Source organism: Cervus elaphus, chromosome X, assembly GCF_910594005.1.
Source record: "Cervus elaphus chromosome X, mCerEla1.1, whole genome shotgun sequence".
NCBI classification, from domain to species: domain Eukaryota; kingdom Metazoa; phylum Chordata; class Mammalia; order Artiodactyla; family Cervidae; genus Cervus; species Cervus elaphus.
Genome location: NC_057848.1, coordinates 54,726,000 through 54,739,608, shown reverse-complemented (window position 1 = coordinate 54,739,608; position 13,609 = coordinate 54,726,000). Strand labels below are relative to the sequence as shown.

The 13,609-nt window shown below is 37.3% G+C and overlaps 1 protein-coding gene across 4 annotated transcripts in view; it reads left to right on the top strand.

Annotated features, from left to right (window-relative positions):
- MBNL3 (muscleblind like splicing regulator 3) overlaps positions 1-13,609 on the top strand; it is a 117,363-nt gene that overhangs the window by 90,409 nt on the left and 13,345 nt on the right. For all 4 annotated transcript variants that reach the window (XM_043896692.1, XM_043896693.1, XM_043896689.1 and 1 more), the window contains exons 4-6: positions 7,100-7,294; positions 8,566-8,802; positions 11,962-12,124. In XM_043896692.1, coding sequence (XP_043752627.1) covers positions 7,100-7,294; positions 8,566-8,802; positions 11,962-12,124 — 595 coding nt within the window. The remainder of the gene's footprint in view (positions 1-7,099; positions 7,295-8,565; positions 8,803-11,961; positions 12,125-13,609) is intronic.

Below are 13,609 nucleotides of genomic sequence, written 5' to 3'. Positions count from 1 at the left end.
TGATTTTTCTAACTGGTAAACCTAAAAGTAATCAATGGCTTAGGAATCCATTTTGACTCAATTCACTAAATATTTCTTGAGTGTCTACTCATGCCTGGCATTTAAAAGAGTTAAGAAACAGATAAAAAGGTAAATTAGAAATATTCTCTATCCTCTAGGAATATATGATCTAGCAATAGTAAGATGATGGATTAATTTTTTTGTGATCCCCTTAGTTTCTGATTTCTACCTGATCCTTTGTATTATTATAGCTTTGAGCTTTTTTTTTCCTCTGTAGAGTGATTTTTTTATACGAGCCATGAAAGGTTTTATTTTGTGCCGTTGTTTTGGTGGTGGTGGTGCTCTGTTAAACCGCTGATAATTATAACCCCTTGCATCCATTTATCATGGATTTGCATTGAGATGTCTTTAGTCTCCAGGCTTTCTGTGGCTTTTTTGCTTTTCTCAGCTCTTGTTATTTTCCCCTCCTCCCAAACCCTTTTTCTCATGCCTGTTGTTAAAATTAAGTAGTCATTTATTTTTTAAATACTTTTTCTTTCCTAGTGCTATATTGAAGTTAATTGAATTGCCAATGTTATTATATAGTGATTTAGCAACAAATAATTTTTAGGGCAGTTCTTGTTCATGTCTCAGGAACAAAGTTAAAATCCACCCTCCCCCACCCCCAACTAAGAAACAAGTCATTTACCCTTTTACCAGATCCTTCTCTAGGAATCACCTGCTATTATGCTGTTGGTTATAATTTGTGGCTTGCTCTACAGCTTCTTACCACCTACAGGGAAGATCCAAACCATAACTTGTTCCCTCTTGCTTGCTCGACTTTACACCTATTATACCCATGATAATCTATCAATCCTTCAACCTACCTTCCTCCCTTCAATGCTTCCCCTTATTTGGAGACATGATTAATAAGGTCAGAAAAGCCAGGTTTAGTTGAGGATAACTATTCACTTTTGATTCTTGAAAGTATTTTTCTTCACTCTCTTTTGAGCCACAGTGGCTTATTTATTAACAAGTATGATTAGTACATAAACACCACTATCAGCTTGCATCTGTTTATAAAGTTCACTCTCAATTACTGAGGGACCAATGAACTAGTCTGGAGATTATGTGGGCCTCCTTCAGTGCCCCCATAACACCAGTCAAAGAGTGTGGAGATGACCAAGGAAAAACTGAAACAAAATGATTCAGTTGTGCTCCTTGTGAACATCTAATAAAGTCTGATGAAAATGAAAATGATACATTTCATTGTGCTTTGGGGTTATCCAAGGATAGAAATATGCATGGTGATGGTGAAAGGGGCTGCTTTTTATACTATATAAATGCTTGTAAATGAGTAATAAAATTAAGATATTATGAGTGCTAAAATTTAAGAGTGCTATATTTCTGGCATTAAAATCAAGTCAACAAATTGTTACCAAATGTTTACCATCCTATAAAAGGAAATGTTTAGTTGTCCACCTTTAGACAGGAGCTTAGAGGGAAGGCCTCAATTATGATGTTGACTTCAGGCCAGGATTAGCCTAAGTGAGTTAAGTATCTTGCATCATCCAACAATAATTGTGACTGACACTGGATATTATTCAAGTTACTGCAAAGAGATCTAAGCTGTTATTAGGTTTTATTTCTTTATACTACCTTGAGGAATAACTCATTTTAAGTAATAAATCAGTGTTCCTAAGATGTCTGTGTAAACTAGAAATATTTATTTGAGGCATCGTTTTTCACTGAATTGTATTATTATTCAAAGATGCTTCAGAATCCTTTAAGATCAAAATGCGGTGGCTCCTAAAATTTTTCCTTTACAGGATTCCATCTATCTCCCCATTCTTAGTCACCAAGTAGTTATTCTATAAATAAATAGTTAAGAATGTGAATTTTAGTAACTATGTAAAAGAACATTTTAGTGAACACTTTAATATTTGTTTCTAAAGTCTAATTTCTTCAATTTGTGTAATCTTGCTACAAGTAATTAAATTCACATCCATAGATTTTTATATAATTAGTGCTTTACTTCAGAAATTGAATGCTTTATATTTTTGAATCCTGTAGAATGAGGGTCAGCAAAATTTTCTCTAAATGGCTGACAAATAGTTCAGCCTTTGTGGGACAAGAGACAAGAGTTGAGGATATTACATAGGTTCTTCTGTAACGAGAAAAAACAGATATCCATGCTTTTCATTATGTCGGTCTACGAGTGAGCAGAGTGGAATTTATTTATGGAAACTGAAACATGAATTGCATATAATTTTCATGTGTTATGAGATATTACAATGTAGAGAATAACAAATGCTGGAGAGGATGTGGGACAAGAGAACCCTCCTATACTGTTGGTGGGATTGTAAATTGGTGCAGCCACTACGGAGAATGGTATGGAGGTGCCTCAAAAATCTAAAAAGTAGAGTTGGCATATGATCTATCACAGGCCTCCCAGGTGGCTCAGATGGTAAAGAATCTGCCTGCCAGTGCAGGAGATGCAGGTTCAAACCTTGGGTCTGGAAGATCTCCTGGAGCAGGAAATGGCAACCCACTCCAGTGTTCTTACCTGGGAAATCCCATGCACACAGGAACCTGGCAGGCTACAGTCCATGGGGTCGAAAAAGAGTTGGACATGACTTGGTGACTAAACAACAACAATAGCATATGATCTATCAATACCACCCCTAAGCACAGATCCAGATAAAACTTTGAAAAGATACACACAGCCCTATGTTCATATCAGTGCTATTGTATAGTACCCTATATATACATATATAAGCTAATTATATATATTGGAATATATATATAATGTAATCTTAGCCATAAAAAGGAGTGAACTTTTCAATGCCATTTACAGCAAATAGCAAATGCTATTTATAGCAAATAGATGATCATACTAAGTAAAGGAAGTCAGAAAGAGAAAGACAGATACCATATGATATCATTTATATGTGGAATGTAAAATGTGACACAAATGAACTTATCTATGAAACAGAGACGGACTCACAGATACAGAGAACAGACTTGTGGTTGCCAGGAGGATGGGTGAGGGGGTTGCGTTGAAAGTTTGGCACTAGCATATGCAAGCTTTATATCTAGAATGGATAAACAATAAGGTCCTGCTGTATAGTACAGGGTACTATAGTAAATATCCTGTGATAAACCAAAATGGAAAATAATATTTAAAAGTATATGCATATAATATATAAAACTGAATCACTTTGCTGTACACCAGAAACTAATGCAATTTTGTATATCAACTACAAATAAAATAAAAATAGAGAAACCACTCTTACCATTCTGGCCATACAAAAACAGGGCAGGCTGGATTTGGTTCAGGGGCTATGGTTTGCCAACTATTACCCTAGAACACAAGCTCTTGAACAGTAAGTACTCCATAACCCAGGAGTGAGCTTTATGAGGTCCTTGAACTTCTTGAGATCACAATTTGTACCCATATTAATTTTTCCATGGGCAGGATCCACAGCTCTCATCAGACTCTCAGAGAAGTTCAGGGCTTGAAAAAGATTAGGTGCCACTGTTCTAGAGACAATTCACCAGATTTTAGAATGCATTTCCTAAGGCCCTGATTGTTCCTAGGTACTTGGGGGTACCAGGTGGCACTAGTGGTCAAGAACCCATCTGGCAATGCCAGGAGACAGAAGAGACATGGGTTTGATCCCTGGGTTGGAAAGATCCCCTGGAGGAGGGCATGGCAACCCACTCCAGTATTCTTGCCTGGAGAATCCCATGGACAGAGGAGCCTGGTGGGCTACATTAGTCCATGGGGTCACAAAGAGTCAGACATGATTAAAGCGACTAGCACGCACACACATGCAAGTAACCAGTAACTTGTGGGAATTCCTACCCTAGCAGCTAATACTGCAAGACACATTGAGAGTAAATAATTGTCTAGGTGATCTTTTTTATTCATATAGTCAGTTGTTGCCATCATTCTTGTTGGTTTTATAAGACTCAAGAACGATGAAAATCCATACCCTTTGTTCTAAGAGAAAAACTTTCTCATATTTTCAAATATTTAGTAAATGATTTGTAGGCTTGAGTGAATATCTGAAACATATTTAAGTGCCCAGTCAGTTTGGTCTGAATATAGAAATCAGATTCAACCTGTTAGGTACCTTTTTTTTTTTTTTAAATTAAGACTACCCCACAGATTGGTTCATGTTTAGCTCAACTTACATCAAGGGCTGCAAGACAGGTACAGGAAGGATTAAATTTGCTAATTAAAATTGAATGTGTGAACTTGCGGCTGCCTGATATAACAGGTGGCTGTTAAATAAAGCTAAGCCCTTGAATGTTCAAATTCATGAAAATGGAATACTTACCCTGGAGCAGAGGTGGTGGTGAAAAACAGAAATGTCCATTTGAAAATAAATAAGAAACTCAGGAGTTCCAGCTGTGCCCAAGGGGTTGAAAATTAAAAAGAAAAAAAAACCCTGCTTCTTCTCAATAAACAGCATTATAGAATCAAGTTTATACCAAAGAGGAAATGCTTATAAAATCTACAACGCTAACTTTAAAATGTAAATATGATACAGTATAATCTTACAAACCCTAAACTTTTTCAGCAAGCCCCTTGCACTATTTATATACACTTCCAATTAATTTACAGCTTGCTTTCATGAGATTGGAACATATAACAAACCTAAGAAGGTTAAAATATATTCCAAGTTAACCAGTAAATTTTCCCCCAAAAAGGAAGGAAAAAAATACAGAAGTTCGGAGCTATTATAATAGGAAGCATTGCTACATGTCCGTTATTCCTAAATATTATTAATTGATCAGTATTTATTAGTGATTAATAATTTTGTAATCTAGAAAACTCACTCATCTGCCAGTTTTCCTTTTAATTCAGTAGCTTTAGAAAATATAATAAAATATAATAATGGCTCTTCTGGGTTCTGTTTTACCATTTGAGATTTTTGCTAATTTTGAGACAGCCTGAATCATCAAATTAATAAGGTCTGTCTTAGCTCATTATATAAAATAATATCACATCAGTTAATTTCTGAAGCTTTATATTTCATTCTGTGAGAAGCATGATATGTTCCTATAACCTGTTATATCACAGTGCTAGTTAGTCTGGGTCAGCCCGTGGCTTTTGTCCTCAAACCTTAAAGCACTTCCTCTGACTGCCCCATCATCTTTCCTGCCACCTGGGGTCACCCCTTTTTCCTCTTAAAAGCTCTTGGCCACCGTGCCTTCTCTACTTACCGTGATGAGTCTTACCAGTTTGGAAGGGAGCAGGACATGCTCTTTCTGTTGTTCCTAATTTGCCAGTTAGCTAATGATAAATTCACCTATGGAGAAGGAAATAGCAACCCACTCCAGTATTTTTGCCTGGAAAATCCCATGGACAGAGGAGCCTAGTGGGCTACAGTCCATGGGGTTGCAAAGAGTTGGACACAATTTAGCAACTGAACAAACAAAACTCATCTAAGGCTTCCCCAGTGGCTCAATGGTAAAGAGTCTGCCTGCAGCTCAGGAGACACAGGAGCCACAGGTTCAATCTCTGGGTGGGGAAGATCCTCTGGAGTAGGAAATGGCAACCCACTCCAGTATTCTTGCCTGGAAAAATTCCATAGACCAGAGGAGCCTGGCAGGGCTACAGTCCATGTGATTACAAAAGAGTTGGACACAACTTAGTGACTAAACAACAAACTCATCTTAAGGGAGAGTGCTAATGGGGAAGCCCTTCCTTCCAAGGTGAATGTGGTTTGTAACACGGGTTACATGGAGAAGGCTATGCTGGTGAAAATTTCAACTCCAACTAGAGGGTGGCAGCATGAATATAGATTGTCCCTCACTTCATACTCTACAGAGTCCTATTCTACCTCCATTTAGAACTGTTCCTGTTATTGTGATCTAGCACAAGATGTGGGCACAGCTTGACAATGCAACAGATTTTTGTTTTTAGTGAAAGAAATTAAAAAGAAAGCAAGAACACATGCTGTTAGTAATACATGAGACATCACCAGTTGGATAGCAGTGCACCTACCTTATAAAGTCACTATTAGAAATATACTACATTTAACCAGGATTTGTTATTCATTCATTAAAATGTTTACATTTATTTTTAAATTATGTCATTGATTTTATCAGTCATTCACTATGTATATTGGGTGCTCTAGGGGATGACCACATTGAGAAGAAAAGACGCTCCCATGTGGAACAAACTGGAAAACAGCAGAGTAAAGTGATAAGTTATTTCATCACAGATAATAATAAAGGCAATACATATATTACACACTTTGAGATCAGGACTGTTAAAAAATTTAAAAACCCAGTAATAGCCTTTTGCATTTCCAAGACTTTTACCAGTTATACTCTAGTGTATGTATGTACCTATAATCCTGTTAACTCTCCCTGCCTAGTAGGAATCCTATTTAGGATATTTAGGGCCCTCTTTTAAACTGTGCATATCATCTGGTCCCTTAGATAAAGACAAGGCTAGTCAAGTCAGATTCGTTTGTAAAATAAGACCTCTTAAAAAAAATGACCATAGCAATCTGCTTTTAGGTAGACAGCAAGAAGTTAAAGCTCTCACCTTTTAAAATCTACTCCTCTCTTCCTCCCTCCTTGCCTGTCTTCATAATTGATAGTGGGCCGGGAAGAAAAGCAAGTGTTCAGTAGGGCAGGTGGGAACCATGGTAGGACCACAAGCTTTGGAGCAAACCAGTACTGCCAGGAAGAGAAAGGAGGATAGTGAAATGAATGGGACCTTCAGATTGCCCACATATATGATATTGATGGTGGCAAGGTTTTTAGATGGTGGCAAGGTTTTTAGATAAAAGTGGAAGTGTTAGGGAAAACATGTTTGGAACAGACTCCATCAGTGTGATTTGATTTACCTAATTCATAACTGTTAAAATTATGTGGCTTGGTTTATCAGCTTACCAGTGAGTTTGTTACTCAAAGAGATTTGTTGGTTTAAAAGGAACTCTTGTGTGGGAATTAATATGAGACTAAAAATAAATCAGAAGATACAATGGTAAATTTTTATATGGCTTACGCTTTTTGAAAGACTGCTTCTTTGTGTAATAATAGGAATAATCTATTGACCTCTAACACCTTTTTTTTTCCTCTTTTAAACACACAGAATTCTTTTCCTGTGAATCCTGCAATTGCAGCTAATCCTGCCATGGCTTACAATCCTTACTTACCTCCTCATCCTGGGATGGGACTGGTCCCCGCCGAACTGGTACAAAATGGACCTGTTCTGATTTCTGGAAACCCACCTCTTCCACTGCAAGGGGCTGTTGGTCCAAAACCGATCCGTTCAGATAAACTGGAGGTATTTGTGTAGAAATCTATGAATACTTATAAGGGTAGATATCAGCCTTATGCATAAACATTTCCAGAACCTGGTGTCTTGAATGCTTTAAATAAGTACATCTGGGTTTTAAGCTTCTGGAATATTACCTCAGAGAAGTATTAGACATTTTACTACTGCAATTTTACCCTGTTATGAAGTACACGGTTGTACCGTAGGTCAAACAATGTCCTGGTTTGCCCGGCCGCAGACTGTGCATCTCCTCTGCTATGGCACAGAAAGTCTGGTGGGCAGCTCCAGCTTTACAGTCTGGAATTACAGTCTGTATTCACTGGTGGATCTCTACTTGCTAGAATAATCAAACTGAAAATAAAAGACCCATTAGCTGTCTATGAATGCAGAATGTAAATGAGTCTCATAGAGTCTAAACCTATTTCTCCATATTAAGAATGATGTGCTAGATCAGAACTATCCTTATGCCTAAGAAAAGGAAACTAAAAGAAAATTGCAAACAGCTTTTCGATTTATGGAAGTCCTTCAAACTATGTCCTTTTTCATAAGTTGAAATAACTAACTAGTCAATTTCTTACCAAGTCAGCTCCATTGGCAACTCCTCCAGTGCTTGGCCATGTATTGGGCTGGAATCTGTACATATCCTTTAGTCATGGTGCACAAGTCTGCTTGTAAAAACCACATTGTTGTGTGATAAAGACACATCTTGGCCCTTAACAACATAATCCCCTCTTGCAAATGTAGCTAATTACACTTTAGGCTGTATATCAAGTGGAGGATTAAAAACTGGTTTTCAATAATTGGTTGTTGTTGGTTAGTCGCTAAATCATATCCAACTCTTTTATGACCCCATACACTGTAGCCCACTAGGCTCCTCTGTCCATGGGATTTTCCAGGCAAGAATACTGGAGTGGGCTGCCATTTCCTACTCCAGGGGATCTTTCCAACCCAGGGATTGAATGAGCATCTCCTGCATTGGCAGGTGATTCTTTATTGCTGAGCCACCAGGGAAGCCTAGTTTTCAAGAATACTTTCATTTCAATGTAAGGAAAGCTGACAGACTTCCTTTGGGGACAATGGATTGTTATCTTTCTTGGAAGAGAAATTTTGTTTATGTTTCTGTCTCATAGTGACTATGGCTTGACATTATCCTTCAGCTTTTGAAATTTTTCCTAAATAGATGACAAAAGAATGTGTACTGTTGCTCTTACATTCACTGGCAAAATAAATAAAAACTAATAACCTTCCAAGCGTCAATGTGATTTTTTTTTTTCTTTAAGGTTTGCCGTGAATTTCAGCGAGGTAATTGTACCCGTGGTGAGAATGATTGCCGCTATGCTCACCCTACTGATGTGTCCATGATTGAGGCAAGTGATAATACTGTGACCATCTGCATGGATTACATCAAAGGTCGATGCTCCCGAGAGAAATGCAGGTATTTTCATCCTCCTGCGCACTTGCAAGCCAAACTCAAAGCAGCTCATTACCAGATGAACCATTCAGCTGCCACTGCAATGGTAAGAACAGGTCAGGATTTGTTGACTCTCTGTTTGGGGATAAATGATTCATATATGCCTCAATTTGTCTAATACCCTGGAATCACAATCTTGGATAGTCATGAGTGGACCTTAAAATGAATCTCTCAGGATATAAACTGGAAAGGAGAGAACCTATTTATTCTAATTCACTAAAAGTTTCTAAAGGTAATTATTTAAAAGCTTTCCTAATGATTCTTACTGTGCTTTTTCTCCCATTTTTTAAGAAGGAGTAAATTATACAACTTAAGCAGTAAATTATTTTTGAGTGATTTTTACAGCCTAACTAACCTTAATGTCCTGTGAGCCACCTAGATGGGCACTTTGCTGGTAATATCCTTAGTAACTTTTAAAAACAGAGGACTTGGAGGATGAGTTGGTAATTAAGTTCTAATTTCCCAAAGGTTGATGATTTCAAGGCAGCAGCCAGGCAAGGCTTGAGGGGTAATTTCTATATGGTTGGGAGAAAAGGCCTGACTATTGAGTTGGCATAGTAAGTAAATTTTTGAGAAAGTTAGTTCTACTTAACTATGTAAGGTAGGAGGTAGGAAAAATACTTGCATAACACTATTGTGTGATAGGCTGAAAAACAGGAATTATGATTACTTAGGTTTGTCATAGTTGTCAATTATTTTGATAGGCTGTAAGCTATCCATTTCTTTTACATCCTGGGCCTTTCCTCATGTAATAGGGTATAACCCAAATAAGGGACAACATTCTGAGGAAACCTCATTTTTCCTGACTGTGGGAAAAAATCACCTCTGTGACGCTGAAGCCCATGACAGAGATCTTTCCTTTTCATAAGAGAGATACATTTATTTTCAGGCATCCCTATTTATTGAGAAGGTTTTCCTCATACTAAGTTCAACTCTACCTCACTTTAACTGGAACATACACTTATTTTATTACCAAAAAAAGTCTATCCCTGTTTCATAGGAACCTGATTCTCATGTCTTTTCTCTAAGCCAAATACCCCAAATTTCTCCAAACTTTTCTCACAGGTGACAGCTTTGTGGCCATAGCACCAATGTTGGACTTGTTCCTCCTCAGTAACCCTGCTGTCTCAGAACTGAACCCACTAATTTGTGAAAGAGCTGAGTACCAACATAGAACACACTTATTTTCTCCCTTGATCTGGACAGCAGAATCTGTGAATGAATGTTAAAAAAAAGACTTCATCACATTTTTTGTCTTAAATTCTTTTGAATGAGGGGATTTTTAGCTATGAAAATAGGAAGGTATCCAGAATATCAATGCAGAATTTAAGCCTCCAATTGTTAGTTATTTCTGTTGGTGGCATAGAGAGGAAGTACAGTTGGCCCCCTGAAAATAAAGGTTCTCATATGCATGGGATGCACGAGAAATGGCTTGCCTGTGCTTTGGTAATCCTGTCCCATGCTCAGTCATGGGACTTTCATATGTATGTGCCTATTTCTGATGATTTTGGTGTGTTTGGTAAGATATATATGTTAGCCCCAAATTTCCATATAAAGAGTTAAGTATACTGTATAATAGGCCTTCAACTGGTGTTTTTGAACATCAATATAAAATGCCTTTCTGAGTCATCAGAGCAGAGTCTTAAAGGTAAAAGTTGCATTTACCCATAGGAAATTGTGTGAGATAAGATTAAACAAAGGAGGCTGCATGAAGAAGTTTAAACTTTCTGTATTGTAAGGATTCACAGTTGAAATGCTTTTTGAAAGGGAGATTTTTTTTTACCCTGTTCTTGTTCATGCTCAGATTGAAATCACTTAAAGCAACTTGTACGCATATAAAAGACTTGAAGGGACGCTATAAAGTTCCCAAATAAAATAGGGATACTGTTAGGCCTTCTTTATCCACAGGAATAAGGAGGTCATGGCATGCCCTCATTGGCATATGGAAGGCTAGGTACTCAGCATAAATGTGCCCATCTCCTTAAGAATTTGGAGCATACCCAGTTGTCGCCAGGACATGTTTTTAAAGTACTCTGCGGTTAGTAGAGGGGAAAATGTGAGATCCAATTTCTCCAGTGAATCTGATCCAGGGGCAAGTTTGACTGAATATTATAAGCACAGTAGGATTTTAAAGAATTGTAGACATGAAAGGAAGATTTTAACTCAGTAAGAGTAAAACCTCTTACCTTAAATTCAGCTTTACAAGGTCTTAACAAAGCAAACAGTACAAACCGAAATGCACAGCGGGTCTCTATAAATAAATGAGAATTGCATACATTTTGCTAACTATGGTTTCTAGGTGCAGGCGATTAATTCATTTGCTTTTTCCTTACACATTAGTTGGGAAATACACAAATATAGGGTTTGGACCCCAAATCCTTGTATAAATTGAATTTTGGATTTTGGAGCTACAGAATCAGACTCAGATCTACCGACATTTCTTTTTTTTTCACCCAAATGCCATTATCTCCTTGATTTAGATCAGAATTTTAACTGGTAAAAATCCCTTTCCTGTTAATAAGTTGCTTCTGCTAATCTCATTTTAATAGGTGGATAGATGAGCATCCCTTAGATGTTAATTTGATTTATTTTTCATTTTTACTTGTTTGTTTATTTTTGGTTGCACAGGGTCTTCGTTGCTGCATGCAGGCTTTCTCTAGTTGTGGTGCACAGACGTCTCATTGCGGTGGCTTCTGTCGGGGCAGAGCACAGGCGCTAGGGTGCCCGGGCTTCAGTGATCGCAGTTCCTGGGCTCTAAAGCACAGGCTTCGTAGTTGCGATGCTTGGGTTTGTTGCTCCCCAGCATGTTGGATCAGGGATCGGAACTGTGTCTCTTGCATTGGTAGGACGATTCTCCACCACTGAGCCACCTGGGAAGCCTTTGATGTTCATTTTAAATGATTATTTGCTGTCAACAGCATCCTGTCACATCTTGCCCACCTGATGAATCCCTTTTCAACTTCACTCATTTGTCTAAATTAGTGAGGCTGAAAAACTTCTTTCTCCCTGGTATGTTCCTTTTCTGTTTTGGACTGAGTATGTACTCATGTAGTGAACGACTTCATCTTTTTAGTTGGTTACCTTGCTCAATGGTGACCCTCGCAAAGGGTTCCCAGGCCAGACCTTATGGAACTGCTGCTTGCTTGGTCTGAGTACATATTTTACTTTCCTTGGTACTGTTTATTAATCTATCCTTCCCTCACAGGGCCTTCAGCCTGGTACACTTCAACTGATACCAAAGAGATCGGCACTTGACAAGGCCAATTGTGCCCCCCCAGTCTTTAATCCCAGCGTGTTCCACTGCCAACAGGCTCTGCCTAACATGCCGATCCCGCAGCCGCAGCCGCAGCCGCAGTTTATTCCTACAGGTGAGAGTGGGGCTGGGCCCTGGAAGTTGAGTGGTGTTGTCAATGAATACAGTTTACCCCAGCTTTCAAAGAACGTTTATGTGAGGATGGTCAATGGGTATTTTGATTAGAAATAAAACAACGCAATTATGTGTCTGTGTGCATACAGAACAAACTGTTTTCCTGTGATTCCTGAAAATTAATGGTTTTGAAATCAAACTAGGAAACGCTGTCAGCATTTTTCTTTTGAGCATTTCTTAATTTTTGCTTTTCATGTTTGATTCACTTGTTTCAGTCTTAAACTAATTCTTTGACTCTTAGGTATCACTTTCAAAGGCAATGGTCTGCTCTCACAAAAGTTTCGGAGCTGCAACATTGCAAAAATAGGTAGTCTATATATCTTTGATATGCCAAAGATAGTTATAATAAAACTACCTTGAAATTTAGATTACAGAATAATACAGTATATATATATACTATATACAGTATAATACAGTGTGTATTTAGATAATACAATGTAAAACAGGGAGTTTTAGCCTCTAACTCTTAAATCAGTTAATATAAAATATATGGAAGTTTGTCACATTTTCCTAACACTTTGCAGCATATTTTATTACCTCCTATATTCAACTATATTTACTAGTATAACAGTTTTGTACAAAGTTGAAAAGAAAAATTTAAGCCATAGTCTTTTAAAATAAACATCATATATGAGGGGAAAATACTTTTCTTCCAGTGGTTTAGTACTTTAAGAATTAGCATATAATCTCTTAGGAATAAGTTGAAAATTCTAACCACAGGGAGTCCAGTAGACTTTTTTTTTTTCTTTTTTTGGTCAGAATCTTAAATGCCCCAGTTTGGAAACTATTAAATGAAAATCGCATGCTTTAAAAATTAATTTAGAAACCTTGTTAATTATAAGCATATTAAGCACATAATAGTATTATATGCCTGGACTTAAAGAAACCCATTGATTCACTGATATATTAATCAGTTAATTAATTTTGAAAGAAGCCATAAAAATCTTAACTTCTGTCTGGTTACTAACCATAATAGTTCTTCATGATACCATTTAAAAACACAATTTTTAGACTTTTTTGAGCTGGATTTGGCTAATTTAAAAATCTAGATTCATAAGCAAAACTGTCAGAAGAATCCCTTTCCCCTTAATTTATGGCAAAATAAAACCTTGTCAGGTTGAGAGCCCTCCTTGGTGAAAATCATGTTTGCCATATGTTCACAGTCAAGTCCTTGATCACTAGGTGGGGGAGGCCATGATAGTAGATTAGTGCTCTAAGTAGAACTTGCTGACACCAGTTGCCAGATCTTGGTGCATATTTTGAAAATAATATATGTAATAAATTAAAACTCTCCCTTTCATAATAAAAATCACTTAGAATGTATTCGTCCAAAATAAATATATAACTAATTTAAGTTGAGCTAATGCCTTTAAAGAAAAAATTAACATTCATTTTTATACCTAAGAATCCAAGAATTACTCTGATC